This window comes from Vanessa cardui, chromosome 7 (genome assembly GCF_905220365.1).
Source record: "Vanessa cardui chromosome 7, ilVanCard2.1, whole genome shotgun sequence".
Taxonomy (NCBI): Eukaryota; Metazoa; Arthropoda; class Insecta; order Lepidoptera; family Nymphalidae; genus Vanessa; species Vanessa cardui.
Window position 1 is genome coordinate 11,237,316 of NC_061129.1, and position 16,708 is coordinate 11,254,023.

Below are 16,708 nucleotides of genomic sequence, written 5' to 3' on the forward strand. Positions count from 1 at the left end.
CAAATATAAAAAAAATATATATTCTTATCAAAAAAATCACTTATTTATAGTGAAGCTATCAATGATATCGATAAGATTAAATAACAGCCATCGATCAGTTTAATACGCTGCAAGATATAGGGTGAATTATTTTAGAAACATTTGCTAAGCAACTAATGCAAAATGAGTTATCTTAACGATATAAAGAATAATCTCGAGGACTATAGAATATCTCGAAAGTAAATAAGTAGTCGCTGGTAGAACCTGTACTTGAAACATTGTTCAAAACGTCATTTTGATGATACATTTATCTCGTAATCTCATAAACAATATAAGATAATTTTTATTCCTTGAATCTTGATTTTCGTTACGTTTCGAAATAGGAACTATTATAATCTCATAACAATCATTTCAGAGAGTGTATCTAATGTGTAAACTTAACAAAGCACACAAATAATAAAAATATATTTTACAATTAATTGTAGTGCACAAAAGACAAGTTTGAGAAAATATTCTTATATATCTATATTCTATTTTAAATAATTGTAAGACCATATACCCAAACATTATAACTTATACTTGTCACACATAAATAACAGAACTGAAAACTATAAGTACATATTGAAGTATCTTTATTGCAAGCTATTATTAATTCATCTGGATTCAGTTGCAAGCTGTAAACCATATAGTACGTTTGGAAATTTTAAACAAGTTATATACCAAACCGATCGAAGAGTAATTTAGCACAGCTATGACAGCTGTGCCTTTGCTTCTGGTGACGAGAAAAGTATGGGCCTTAATTAAATTACCCATAACATTATCTTACAAGCTTCTTTACTAAAAATTTGCCGGTTTTCACGGTTGACTTATCTGCCAGATATAATTTCTGATTTTCCTTCAAACTTCTTCTGTTCATTGGACTATCTCAGCTTCATAAATATTAACGTTTTTATTATTTCTTTGTTCCAGATACATAGCCAAACATGTTCTTCCAAAGCAACCAACAGTTAGCAAATCTAGATGTTATATCGAACAGCAGATAGGTGGAAATATCCATGATCTAGAACCATAGATCATGCAAGATAGAATATTCTTATGAGTCCTTCGTTTTCCCTCCGCAACGTCGCTTCCTTCTTTCTAATATATTTAAAGAACAGCGCAAGATTTACAAGTGCCTCTATTTAATAGTACCAATTGTAAAAAATAAATATTTTAACACTCCGAAACAATCATATCAAGCGATATACCTTTGAACTGCCTTAAACATTAATAAATAAGTGCCAAGTCAAAGAAGATAGTAGTTTTAAAGCTTTAAACAAAGATGTCGCACGGGGGTGTGAAGAGTGCAAAGAATGGTAGCAGCTCGCAAGCCGTCGAGACGTCGAGGGAGGGTTCCGAGAGCCTGCCACCCCCGCCAGACGGAGGGTGGGGCTGGATGGTAGTATTCGCATCCTTTATGATACACATAGTCAGTGAGTACTATAAACTTATTGTTAATCTTTACAATTTATCTCTAGAATTGAATTTTAATTGTTTTATTTTCTCGTGCATCTTTGTGTTTAATACAATTTCCTGATGTTAATTTGAAAGTAATTGGGAAATGGAATATAAGAAAAATACTGGTGGCTTTTATTTTCTTATATTATTTTATCTTGCCTTAGGGACTTTTTGCTATGAGTAGAAAAATGTTATTATGATTTTTATAAAACGACTTCGACCTATACTGAAAAAAAGATATATATTTATCAGGAAAACATTTTTATTGACTACATGTATAAACATATACCTACCCCTTGTAAAAAAATTTTTTATCGATGCAGTGACTTTTTAATGCCTAAAAATTCTTGTTCGTGTCCAACTATATATTGGGCTAATGACAATTTATTTATTTCAAATAGTTTTTTTACGAAATTATTATTATTGGTGGAAAAGGTGGATCTTATAAGGTAATCTTTGGGCTAATCAGAAATGAATTAGAAAGGAAAGCTCAACCTGAAGGATGAATGACAAGAATAAACGTATTACTAACAAATGTGTTCACAATATAAAATTTTGACCTGTGTATTTAAACAAAGGATTTCGATATTTTTTATAATGCTAATAATCTGTGTATTTAATTTAATTATAATAGAATGTAAAAACAATAATAAAACATGTAATATTTATCATTTATATTCATTTTTATTAAAGAGCAATGACTCTAATATTTTTTATGAGTCAGAAAATGAAGATCTTAAGACTATTGTTTAAAACAATAATACGACATATGATTTGGAAGCAACAGTTACTTAAATATTTAAATATGCAACTTTTATTACAAACGTCTTATCAGTGTCATTTATTTTATTTGCGTCGCGATTTCTTTAAGTCACCTATGCAACATGAAATTAAAATAAAATGAATTTACACAATGTCAGTATCAGAAGATACTGTCATATAAATTTTTAACAAGCCCAATTCAAATGAATTTCATGGCCGATGTATCTCATGTGACTAGAATTATATTTATCTCTTACCTTTGTATAGATTAAAAATAATTGTCTTTTTACGCTCGAGTTTAACACAATAACTATGAAAATAGCAGCTTTTTCTTTATTGAATGAATTATCCCAATAAGTAATACATTCTTATAGTAAGTGTGTATTAGCTTTGTCATCGATGATCAGACAATAATACTACATATGCTATGTTTAAAAGGAAAAGTATTGAAATTAAATCTTAAAAAAAATGGAAAATTATGTGTACAACGAGCATACAAACACGCATAACCATAACCCACGCGCATACATGAACTACAACTGAGCTACGGGGTCCTCTCATTTTGAGAAGAACGTTGTGAGCTTAAACCGCCATCCTCCAATGCGTTCTATCACATTGCGATCACGATATTTAAAGAAGTGTAACTTCTAAGTAATAATGAAATTTATTTACAAAAGAATTAAAAATAGTTACTACATAATTCATGACCGCGTGGAATGGTTGCAAGAACGCTAGCAGCATTTCCACGTTGAATCACAATTTCGATCCTGAAAAATGAACCAGAATTCCTACTACTCGTGGACGCCATAAGGCGAGGATTTATACTATTCGCAATACTAGTACATGGTTCAAGCGTTCTAGCAGCAAATGGAATAAAAACAATTTGGAAGACACGATGTTACAAATTTAATTTTAAGTAATTAAATCACAATAAAACAGGGTACACTTAAATAATCGTCCGCGAAAACGAAAGTAATCAAACGTAAACATAGCATAATTATTCCATGTACATAAAGATGCCTTTGCAGATAACAATGAATGCGCAAAGTGCGCGCTGTATCGCGGGCGGGGAGGGGCGAGGTCAGCGCCTTTGCGTATATCAATCGCTGACATACATTAACCCTGGGAGTATATTTGGCCCAATTAAGAATACACCAAATAAAAATTAGACTGCAATATTTTTTATTTTTCTTAAAAAGAATGAAAAAAGAAAGGAGGTTGTATTTTTTTAAGGAAGAAAAGTAGGTTTTATTGTTATTCGGTTGTATTTCTTTTAACTTATACTTCTTTAGGCGCGCTATGAATAATTGATGAGAGTTTTTTTTACAATTCGTGCGCTCAGAGTGACATGGAAACTGGATGAAGTTGCTCGCTAAACCGTCAATTAAGTATTAACTGTTTGGAAAGAGACAATTTTCTACCTTATCACATTTTGTGATAAGGTAGAAAATAGACAATGTAATTTTTTTTACAAATTTAAATAGTGAATTTCTTCAAATTTGAATTTGGAAAATTCTTCCGTTTGCTAATATACTTAAATACTTTCTGTTTAGTCCCATCTACAAATAATAATTTTCATATTTTTGTAAAATTTTATATTATTATTTGAAACATCAAAAAACATTAATTGAAAATAATAGTATAGGTATACCATTAGATCTTATACCAATAAATAAACAATTTTGATACTTATTTGACGATATTTAGTATTTTAATTTAGGAACGGACGAAGTATAATACTAACGAACTGTTCTGAGTGTATACAGGGCCGGATTTAGGGAAGGGCAAGCGGGGCAACTGCCCTGGGGCCTCCACATAAGTGGGTGCCACAAAAGTTTTCAACAAATACCGAGATATACCACGCTCCTGTTGGTCTAGGGCCTCCACTGCTTTGTGGCCCCAGGGCCTCCTGACCTTTAAATCCGACTCTGGGTGTATAGTGTATAATATAAATCGGAAGAAATGTATAAATCTATAGTTGGTTTACTCCTTCTCTGCCCTACAAACCCGGGCAATCATGTTCAATTTTCGAGTGCTTAATTTGTGTTTATATTTCATCTTGTGCTCGGCGGTGAAGGAAAACATCGTAAGAAAACCTGCATGTATCTAATTTCAACGAAATACGGCCACATGTGTGCCATCCAAACATTCGAGCAGCGTGATGGAATACTCTTCTAACCTTCACCTCAAAGGGAAAGGAAGTCTTAGCCCAGTAGTGGGAAAATTACAAACCCCTATCTATATACCTTGCAGTTTGAGAATGAAGGAAAAATAATCATTTTAACTATAGGTTATAGCAGTCGGCCCGAAAAGGCATTGAAACGAAATTTGCTTTGAATAAATGTCATTTACTTTATTCGATATAGTTAACATAAATATATCTAGTAATTAGTTCTCTATCTAGATAAACAAAAGAATATTTGAAATGTAAACGTCGCTGTATTTACATGATGTCAAGTTGCAAATCATTTCACAAAACAAACAGATAATAAGTGACGCATTTGAATTAAACCCTAGTCAAATACATAATGCATTATGATAGAACACGACATTCATTTTTGTCTCCAATAAATATCAGCGGTTATAATTGATTACACAAAAAAATCATATACACACATACATACTAACATAAATATACACACAAAATACTTACCGAAGCAGAAAAAACAGTTATTGTCCCTTAAAAAGCTTTGAGTTTTGTTGAAAATGAAAATACAACATCCCATTGAATAAGTAATTATGTTTCTAATGTTGCTTATTTCAACTTTTCTTCATATTTTTTTTCATATTTCAGAATACATGTTAATACTGATTATATATACGTTATGGTTAAAATTGCAGATAAATATTAAATATTAGGTAAATAAAATTTCATGTCAATAATTCATTGTTTATGAATAGTAATTTCTATAATTTTAACTTCTAGTAGTTGTAAGTATCATTTAAATAGATAATCAAGTTTGTATAACTTTAGTTGCATAACTTTATTGTAATGAAAATTTACTAAATCATCGGGTATAGAGAAATACATTTATAATTGTCTTTATATTGTATGGAATGAACACAAAACTCACCTTGCTAAACGCTGTAATTAAATCAATATCAATCATAAAAACAAGACTCCATTAATTTGATTAATTATCATGTATGGTGGAAAATTCTCTTGTAATGGAATTCATTTACCGCATTGTAACACTGGTTCCGCGTGTTTCTAAACAACACACGTTTATTTACTTGAAAACGAATCTTAACAAATATTTATTTATTAAATTTTATGTGTTTCCTAGTTATTTCTATTAAAATAATTCACGGGGTGATAAATAACAATTAGTTCCTAAACTACAGTATATTATAAAGTTTGCACGACGACTTTCCGTATCATGTTTTTTTTTTAAAGTAATACGTGTGTCAACCATTTTACTTATTACCATACGTGAATCACGTCTTACTTTCAGTATTGCAAAGTTGTTTTTATAATATACTAAAGCTTATTAATAGTTAAAGAAAAACTGTACAACTGCCTTATATTAATGTCATTTATAAATACGTACATTATTTATTTATTTATCTTATAGTAAGGAAATATTTGTTTTTATCATTTAATCGTATCGTATCGTATTCTCTAATAATTAATTAGATTTGTTTTGATTTATTTTAATTGTCTTTTGTACATGTATTTGTCTGTAATTTGAATGTAGTTTTCTTAATTTATTTAGAAATTTATATCATGATATGAAATTTGGTTAAATTAGACAAAATAAAGGTATTTATTATTCAAAGTACATCAGAACATCATCTCTCAGATATCTATCAGATCTAATAGTCATCGTCGTAGGATGTAAGCAACATCTGTTTTAGCAAAACCTTTGAAAATTTTGTATGCTACCAAACCAGTATTTGTCATAATGATAAATTACTACAATTAAATAATATATATCGCAATGAAGAGTTCAATAACACGTAGGAATGTATTTATATGGGGTATATAAACAATAGCGCCCCAGCCAACGGGTCGGTCGGCCAGAGATCTAATTAATTGTCAAACGAATGCAAATTGTATGTACACACGCATTTAACGGTAGCATTTATTGTATATATTTAAAAACGAATTACTTAACTTAAATATTGTGAATCATTATTTAAGTAGTAAAATACCCAAAAAATATACCTACAGGAATTAATGACATCAAGTAGTACAAATAATAATAATTTATTAATCAATTAAAAGAAAATATTGAAATGCATACATTAAGCTCGTAACGTTCGTCACGGTTTTCTTTTTGTAATACTTATGTATTATTATTCAGGAGTTCAGATACAGGCAAACCCGCTTGCAAACATTATACTCGATTAAAACCCTTATTCTTTAATTAACCGGGTCACAACGACGCAACATCCGCCAGGATAACGCGATGATGGAGTCTATCTGCGCAGATTAAGCTGTTCTGCCGCATTTGACGCTATTTGAAACCGTAATTTATGGAAGAAATTGGACGGAAGATCTCGCTAATCTTTTGCTCAATTAAATACTTCGCACGAAACGAGTTAGCTCCTTATTACATCGTGTGAACTCAGTAGTTTACAAGATTTTTGTTTATCTTCAAAGTATATGATTACAAACATTTTGTACATTAATGAAAATCACTCTTGATTCTTCATACCTAGTTCTCAAGTGAATGCAGCAAATCATCCAACCTTTTTGGAGCCCCATATATAAATGATTGCCTTCTCGGAACATATTACTCGTATCATTTACCAGCTGGGAATGAAACCTATATTCAATTACGTTTTCAATGATAAATTAATATTAGTACACTTTTTATGTCAACAATACGATTGTATATTGAAAACCACATACCATTTTAATAACAAATTACAATATTTTAAATGTATGTAATGTATGTTTTATGTTGTAAGTGTTATTAGAAAACAAAACTTAACACGATTGCGCCTTACACTAATATTTAATTAATAGTGGCCTTGCAAAGGAATTATTAATTTATAAACAATAATTTCATTAATTTTACGAACTTAATAATCCTAATTATATACCTATCACTTCTAAATCAAGACTAACTATAATATACATACATACCATTAATTTACGCGGGAAAGAAATATTAATGCAATTAATTGATTCTTAATAAATAACCGAGGGGCTACGGACTGAAAACGAACCGATACGTACTCAATTCAAATGCGTATCTTTAATTAGGGTCTAATTGATCCAATATCATGGCGGCATCATGATCACTAAATGTCATAATACTTTTATGTGAGTCAAATTCAAATTTCATATATATTTAAATAACAAAATGATAATATTCTTCTTACCAAATTTATAATGTATTAACGCAAATGTTTGATATAATTTTGCTCATAAAACGTCAGCTTATAAATTAGAATTACTTATTTATATTAATAATAATGTTTAAGTATCGCTTACGTAATTATTTTCGTAATTATTAATCCAATGAACAGACTACGCAGCGCATGAATGTAAACGATAAGTAGGATTAAAGATTGTTTGAATGCAAATTTAACGGTCTATTAATATTAAAGTAATTATGCCAAATAGACAATATTATGTGATATTTAATTGTTATTTTGAATCATTATATGCAAATTCAATTTTTATCGTAGTTTATTACCATTTAATTAAAATGTATGTGAGGGTTTTAGTTCGATACTGTTGCGATTTCGTAGGCAGTGACATCATACCATTGCTGTAGAAATTTCGGGAATTATGAAGTTGAAACTGTGGCAAGTTTCGCCCGTCCACTCTTGATATTAACCAAACACTACAAACAAAATAATTCTGAAGAGACGGAAACTAGGTGAAAATTTGGCAAGCATTTTTAAGGTAAAGCTTTCTATGACTTACTTAATTTGTAAGGCAATTTTATTTGATTTTGAAAAATGAATTACTGAATGTATACGGGGTTCATTAACACTTCTCAACCAAACTCTCTCAATATTTTGCGAGTGGCAATATCTATGTGGCCTGGTGTTAACCTTACAAAAATCCTACATACACCCTTTCTGTTAATCAAGAAGCTTAACCACAATCTTTTTCGCATATTCATGTCGTAGGTAATCCAGTTTTCACACACAACGATTAAACATTTCAAAACAGTTCGGTTAAATAACATTTTAATATAAGAAACGCAAATATGAACATGGTTCAATAGGTTTCTCTCGGTGAGCTTGTGCGTGGCACCCAAATATCTACCTTTTTTTGTAAATTCAGACTTTTACAAGAGCTTAATTTTATAATTATATATCGTAGATAGCATTCGTATATGTGTAAACAAAGTCGGTCTAAGAAGGTCAAATTATTTTTATTGAGCACCGAACGGAGATTTTATATTGCACTGCCAACAAAATATTTTGTACGGTTCGAATCAATCATCAAAGAAAATTCGAAGGGCTATTATATAATTAGTTGCTTTATAGGTGATAGCGTTCGGAATAAATTCAAAAATAAAAACTATTGACATTGTAAATTTACATTTCTGACAAAATAAACCGATGTATGTATATCTTACGCCGGTCTCCGCATCGACAATCGGCGAGGTCAGAATTAGGAGAGGGCCTTTGGGGCCCACAAAACACAATTTATGAAAAAAATACCGACGAGATCTTTTTATATAATATAGGTAGATATGATAAAATACATGTATGCTTCTATGTAACCATATTATACCAATACAGATCTACGAATAAAAAACCGTCATAAGTTATTTACAAACCTAACTAACAAATATTTTGACTTTCATTCCAAACAGTGCATTATATATAAAATAATTAATTTCTTCTGATATCTAAATCAGAATTTGGAAGTATGACAATCAATAAAAAAGTGTAATGCAATAGTAATGAAATTTTATTTTAACTTGAACTGGAATTCGTTGTTTCAATTGCATTCTGAATTTATCCCAAAACATACTCGATTCACTTTGCATATTACGCCGGTTTTATCTGGGATTATACCTCTTTTTATTATATATACCTAAAGTTCCGCAGAGTTGCACCTGTTATAGTTACGAACTGGGCAATCCACGCGCCTTCCAATCAGCATCAAGAGTTTTCTTCGTCTACCTTCCTTGTATTGATTTCACTTTTTAAATATTAAGAATACATTACACGAACAAGACATGCAAACGCGTCTCATTAGCATAGCTAAAACAATTCAAGTAACAGTTCCCGAGTCAAACTTTACTGAGATGCGATATTCCTTTAAATTTGGCAAGAGTTTTTCCTCAATTCTAAACGAATGTTTAAAATTACATTCTGACAGATCATTTTGTTATACTTTTTTCCTAGTCGATATCTTTTTCGTTGTATTCCATAAGTGTCGTAAAAGTTTATATCCTATACAAAACGTCCTGTAATATTATCTATTAGATTCGAGAGAAAAAACTATGAAATATGTTTCCATAAGAATGATCGTTTTGTAATATCATGGTTTTGAATGGATCACATGATTTTGAAATAATTACTGCATAATGTTATGTATTTTCATGTTAATAATGGAAGATTGTTCCTTGAAAATTCTCATAATCTTCCGATTCAATCCATAATTGTAATAATTAATTGATGACATTGTTTATTATTTATGTAAAATACAGTACGAACGTTAAAGTGCACGTGTAGCTAAATAGCAAATATAATTAAAGTTACATTAGATTAATAGTCAATTATTGATATGTTATTAGTATAATACACCCAAGATAGTGTCTAAGTAATTCATGCATAGCATTATGAAGCTGTAAATCTCTAAGTACTCTTCAAAACGATTCAAAACTTTATAGACAGAAATACATTAAACTTTGTAAACTCAACCATTAACCACATTGCATTCAATTAAAATTTAATCTCTATTAAACTATTACAGTCGCCTAGAATAGAAAATATTAATGTAGATATTACAATCAAACGTACTAAAATTACTTTTTAACTTTTGATTTAAATTTATTGTATATATCACCTCTATACACCAATTCGAGTATTTTCTTATAGAAATTATAACAATTTTGACAAATAAGTACATATATTTTTTCGTTAAATATGTAAAGACTATCAGATTTATTCAGAATTGTATGAAAACATTAATTGCGACTAAAATTTCACCTCATGTATACGAGCGGGACAATCTGCCAACTTTAAACTGCTTTTTACCACAGATAATAATTACTCGCACTTGGCTTGTATTTTTAGGAACCACGTCACTGGGATGTTTATTTTAAATCCGCACTAGGTCAATATTAATAGACCGGGAGTAAATCGGACTTTTTATAGACTTCATTATTATCAGTTTGCATAATCTTCATTTATAATTCGATCATGGAAATTTAATATTCAGTTTTATATTTCATTAAGTAGTTATTGCGACCTGATTTCATCATCACAAAAAACCTTTAATATTTAGAGGTTATAACAATTATATTACGTATAATTGTCTCCAACTGTAACGGAATCGGCGTAACATGGGAGGAACACTGTTCATTTCCATTTGTCGAACAAACGTGTAAACGTGTGTAACGCTTTAGGATATATGTAGCGCTACTAAAGACGACTCGGATTATAGCAAAAGGACCTCTTTAACTAATAGTAATTAAATTATAACATATATATAATTTTTAATATATAAATATATTGACGTAAATAACTCGAGCGTAATCAGAACGAGTAACTAAATCAAAATAAATATCTACAAATAATTATTTATCAGCGTACGAGTTCAAAGATGTCTCTTATATTTTATCTTGTACGAGTAAACGATATTATAATGAGAAGTAGGATTAATTACGTAATAAACACTCGTGATTGTATTATGAGAATATAATAAGTAAACATGATAAGGAAAAAACAATAAAAAATCGTAATAGTTCGTAGGCGTGTCTGTTTACAAAGCGTACCCTCAAATCAGTTACAGGTGAATATACTTAGATAAATTAGTCATTGATCTTGACGGTGTCGGTCACTTCATTCGTACAATATTTTTGTATGAAAGTAGGTACAACACTATATGTTTTACAGTCAATTCGTAGTCTTATTATAATTGTGTTCCAATTTGAAGAGTGATTGTAACTATAGGCTCAAGAGTCAACACATCTTAGTTCACTGGGTCGTTGACGCACTGGCGATGTAAACAGTGCTTAAATTTTTACAAAAAAAAAGTTCATTCATTCACATAAAAATATCATACAAGAATAATGACATTCGGCACATATAAAAACGGACAAACACATCAATCATCATTATTATTATATTTAACAAGCGAGATAAAAATCTTGTGAAATTAAATCACTTACGATCTGTTCAAACTACGATGTAGTAACAGTTGTACGTGAGTTAACATTTTTCGTGTCGGTTTCAACACATCACGTGCTCGAAAACGTTGTACTTATCACATTGGGCAACATTTTCCCAACTTATCTCTCATTCTTCGTGAGATCAATCGATCAATGTATTTTATCAATCAAACGTATTGATTGATGTTATCAAAGATAGTCACTAAGCAACACGAGGCTTCTGTAAGGCAACGGAGTTATAAAATATGTCATGGTACTATATATCCGGATGAAGAGAATGTAAATTATCTGTAATGTGATCCATATTTCTTTCGTATTAACTTGTCAATGACGTCATAATCGTTGCAACCATCAATAATATCCAAACGTAAAAAATTCTATTAAACCTTTTACTGAACTTCAATGTATGTACTAGCATAAAAAAAAAAAAAACATTTTTGCAAACGATAATCATTCCAGACTTTTATTTTTAAATTAATGTTATCTTCAAAAGAAAGGAAAATATAGTATACAAACATAATATTCGACACGCATATTCCATCATAAGGGTTCACGAGTTTTGAAAGGTTTCAATAAATAATTAATTATATTGTTTGAAATAATATTACACTTTATTGTATAATGTTGATATAATATTCTTATTTAACTGTATATCCGATAACCATGACGCTCATCATTTATGTCATTATATGTAGATATTTTATATTGAAACGTCGTATATGGAATAGTCCAAAAGCTAATGAAACAATTGATGAAATCTAAGACCTGTATTTACCGACTTTTAGTAAAAGACTACTGAACATTTCAAGTATTACACAAAAGAAGATAATCAAAAATTATACGTTATTTGTTATGAATGTGTATTTAATATGTGAAGGAGTAAATTTAAAAACATTAATACAATACGATATAACGTTTGCCTTGTGTTTTAAATAAATTTAATATTTTCGATAGCATGAGGTTTAATATGTATAAGTATCAAGAGTTATTTTGGCATATTTTAGTTTTAATGTAAATAAATTATTGACATTGTATTGTTCTTTATGTAGGTCTCGAGAGTTCAATTATATTTTCCTATCTTCTCCCGGACCATATCCATGTGGGCGTGTATATAATATCAACTGCCACGTGAGGGGTTATCTAATATCAGCCTTCCCAGCAATATGAGTGCTTATCACGTATATTATGAATTTGACGTATAATATTTAATAGCGCGAGTCTCACAACGCCAAATGTAACAAGTAACACGAAGTTATTGAACCTTTTGCCTTATTCGTTATTGGACAAAATATTGCAACATTTTTAGTATACTAATTTATGGAGTTCATTGGTATAACAAATTTCGTTGCTTATTTCATTGAGTTTCTTTGTCTAATTGGTATGGTAAAATAGAACGGGCCGTATTGTTAAAACAGACGTTATGTAAATCAAACTCAAATTACGACATAGATTACAGATGCAACAAAAACTTTCTTACATGATATAGAATAATGCGAATTTACAATTAAATTATATTTAAAGTAACTGTAATTGAAATAACATATATTGAATAAATTGAAACGGAATTAAAGGATTTTTACGAGCAGTATAGTTTGGCTGTTGTTTTAATATCATTCAAAAGGAGATACTACTAATTATTTTTTATATTTTTCCAATGCCATACGTTCTATATTTTTCGTTTGTCACGATGCTTATCATTTCTATAATGCCGTGTTCTGTGATTCCGTTGTGATTGTGTATTTATTCGTCCGTAGGTACTCTATTATCCGAATTGAACGGACGCATGATTAATTGAATAATGCCCTATATATTAGTTTTTATTGTTATATTTGCTGCCCTCGTTTTCATTTTAATATACGTATCTTATCTCTCTTCTGAGTCAAAAATGATTTGGCTTGAGTGAGATCACGACGGCAGCATGTATCTTTATCAATAGACGATATTACTTTTTTACGATTTTGTTTATATTACTCTTATAACGAGCACTAGTATGCTCACCACAGTTTCCTTACAACCACACATCCGCGGATATTTAGATAAATAAATTGAAATAGGTTTTTCCTTCAGATCGCAATTCCAATGTTATAAAAGCCAATAACAGCCAACATATATTTTTAATTACAAGATAAATCCAATAACCGAGTGAAATGATTACATACAAACATAAAATATTTCGAGAAATATAAATTTCAACGCGTGAAGAGGATATTATATTTCTATTCAATTATTTCACGTATGATTAACACTATAAACATTTAATATTCATTTTTTCATCTGATCAAAAGAGTCACGATTTGATGTGTTCTATTGGCAAAGTTCTAAGTAAGAAGAACTGCTGCCCTCAATAAAGAGATACTCACATAGGTCTTAGTGTGTCTTTAGTGAAAATCGAAGATTATTACATTAAGGAGATAATCTTCGATTTCTTATTTGCTAGTTTGCTAGTAAAGATTCTATAATCATAAGTCATACAGTCAACAAGTGATACAGAAATCGATAACTTTTAACATTTATACTTACCTAGTAAATGGTGATCATGATATAAAAGTGTCCCTGAAACCTAACTTCTGTATAAGTTTTTAGTGATTCTTCGATTTAAATTCTACGTTTTTCAGTGCAATATTTCAATTCAATTTTATTTTATTTTTGGATATTAAGCCCGACAATCAACATCAATTTTTTAATTCGTCCGATGTTTGGACAGAGTTAAATCTACGGCGGTCAGGGGCTGACGAGTCACCAAAATGAATAATAGATAGACTCACATTACAGGGTAACGAACAGTATTTTAAAGTAAGACATATTGTTATGTCTATGAAAATACAAACAAAATAATTATTTTTTAGTAACAATGTCACTATTAAATATTTCTATAAAATATTTCTAATTGGACTGGTGGATCTTAAAATTAGCGGCTTCAAATAAATATATGACGTTTATACAATATTATGTATTCTACCTTACGACATCACATCGCAAACTTATACTATCTAGTGATGGAACTCCTAAACGACTCACAGGTAAGGTGCGATATGGGGCAGAATATCTTACTGTCTTAAGACAGTAAGATACAAATGTTGTAAATGTGATGTTGATATGTACGATATACATATATTAGGTCTTTTGCAAAGATTTTTTACTGAGGCCGATTACAGCTCTTTCGAAGGTGGTACCTTGTAGTTTGTGCCGCATGAATTAAAGCCGCATTTTCATATAAACGACACGCTTAATCTATCCATATTAAGAAAAAAATGTTAATCTACATCAGCTTCACTTAAAATCAAAAAATAAATAAAAATTTTAACAAAAAGAAAAACCGACTTCATACAAAATACTATTTTAAAATACCTAAATGAATGTCGGTGTCAGCCACCGGCTCCAAACATAACAATAACTTTAACTACATTGTATAATCGTAAATCGACTTTTAAGTAGTCTAATATTTTTCATTTCATTTTACTTAGGAGGACTCTAAAAATTATGTTGAATTCGCAATTATCTTTATTACTTTTTAGTGCATATTTGTTTGTTTTAAATTAGTGTTTTATTTGAAGTCGGCTTTTCTTTTTGTTGAAATTTTTATTTATGTTTTATACTATGCAGTGATAACAAATAGATACAGTATACAACACAGTTTTCACTTCTTAGGAAATACTACTACTACTTAATTATAATGTAATTGGTATCCAATGAAAATTAAATCTTATGCTTTCATCGGTTTGTAAAGTAGATTATACCTAGAGGAACCAACAAGAAACTCAAAAGTTACTCTTTTCTGCCATTATAATTTTAAAGTATGTCAATAAAGTACAATATATATCCTGCCTAGAAATAAAAATTAATAGACAACGCTTTTTTATCTTTAATATAATCTTGTATTGAGTATTATATCTTATTTATCATTATTTTTAAGACATGGCCATTAACCATTTTAATAGGCCACTGTAGAAATGACCGTGAATTCTTATTATCGAAACGGATACCGTGCCCTAGGAAGGATGTATTAAGTTTGCGAAGTCGGAAACTAGGTGTTATTAGTTTACCTTTCCTCCTCGTATCAGTACAATGATTGTCACAATTTCTTTCGAAATATTTATATTATTGTGAATATAAATAATATTGTTGTACTAAAACGTTGTAAAGCAACTGTAACTATAGCTACTTTATAAAAAAACATTTCGAAATAAGTCCCGAGTTCATATAATAAAATAACAGTAAATGCGTTGAAATGGCCTCTCGTATGTTTAGGACAACTTTTAGAGCTTATATAAGCACTCCACTAGCTTAATTATAATACAAATTAAACAAACTCAGTAATGCTAGCTCGAATTTGGGGCCGAAATCTTTGATAAGGATCCACGTTTTCTAACCAATCGCGTACAACATGTTTAGTTAAAATTTATCAGAATCACATGATGAGAAATAAATTTGATTAATAAATGCAAATATTTATTAATATAAATACCACTGCAATATTTAATTTATTTCCTTTGTTGTTTAATTAAGGGGATCTTGTGTAAGCGTCTTCTTTTGTTCGTTTGAAATAGACCGCAAGCTATTGTATAAGAAAGAACACGTGGTGTCAGTTGCTGTCGATATCGTGCTTATACTATGCCACGTAGTGTCTATCATGTTACCCTAGTTTATTAAAGGTCTGTCACGACGATAAGAGCACATCGAGCGAATCAGATCGAATGCCACAATGAAGAGTGATTCATTTTTGTCCCACATCTTCATTTGCGTCATCTATTTGTACGATTCGATGACTTGTGTACGATTGTCAATTGCTTGAAAGTGTTTTAGATTATTGATTTATATCGTACCCTTGAACGTCGTATCGTTTGAAGGTTTTGGCAAGATTCCTCGTCTTTAGTCTTATCAAGTTACGTAAGTCAATCGAAAACAAGTCGATTTGTTCGTAAATATTGAGGTACATTCGAGATGTTCTAAAATATTTTTTAAGTTTATATGGTATGGTTTATAATATACTAACAAAAATCGTAACTTTGAAATCTCATCGTAGGACTCCGAATCGCCGATTACATGGAATTTTAGGGTTATTCACTATGCAATTCCAAGCTGCTTTACACTACAATTGAGATGTACTCGTACATACATAAGACAGAATTTCATCCGACGCATGATAGTTTCTT

General features: G+C 30.1%; 1 protein-coding gene across 2 annotated transcripts in view; it reads left to right on the forward strand.

Annotated features, from left to right (window-relative positions):
* The window catches only part of LOC124531328 (monocarboxylate transporter 12), a 33,269-nt gene that overhangs the window by 12,235 nt on the left and 4,326 nt on the right, over positions 1 to 16,708 (forward strand). For both annotated transcript variants that reach the window (XM_047105849.1, XM_047105847.1), the window contains exon 2: positions 949 to 1,451. In XM_047105849.1, coding sequence (XP_046961805.1) covers positions 1,301 to 1,451 — 151 coding nt within the window. In that variant the 5' untranslated portion in view covers positions 949 to 1,300. The remainder of the gene's footprint in view (positions 1 to 948; positions 1,452 to 16,708) is intronic.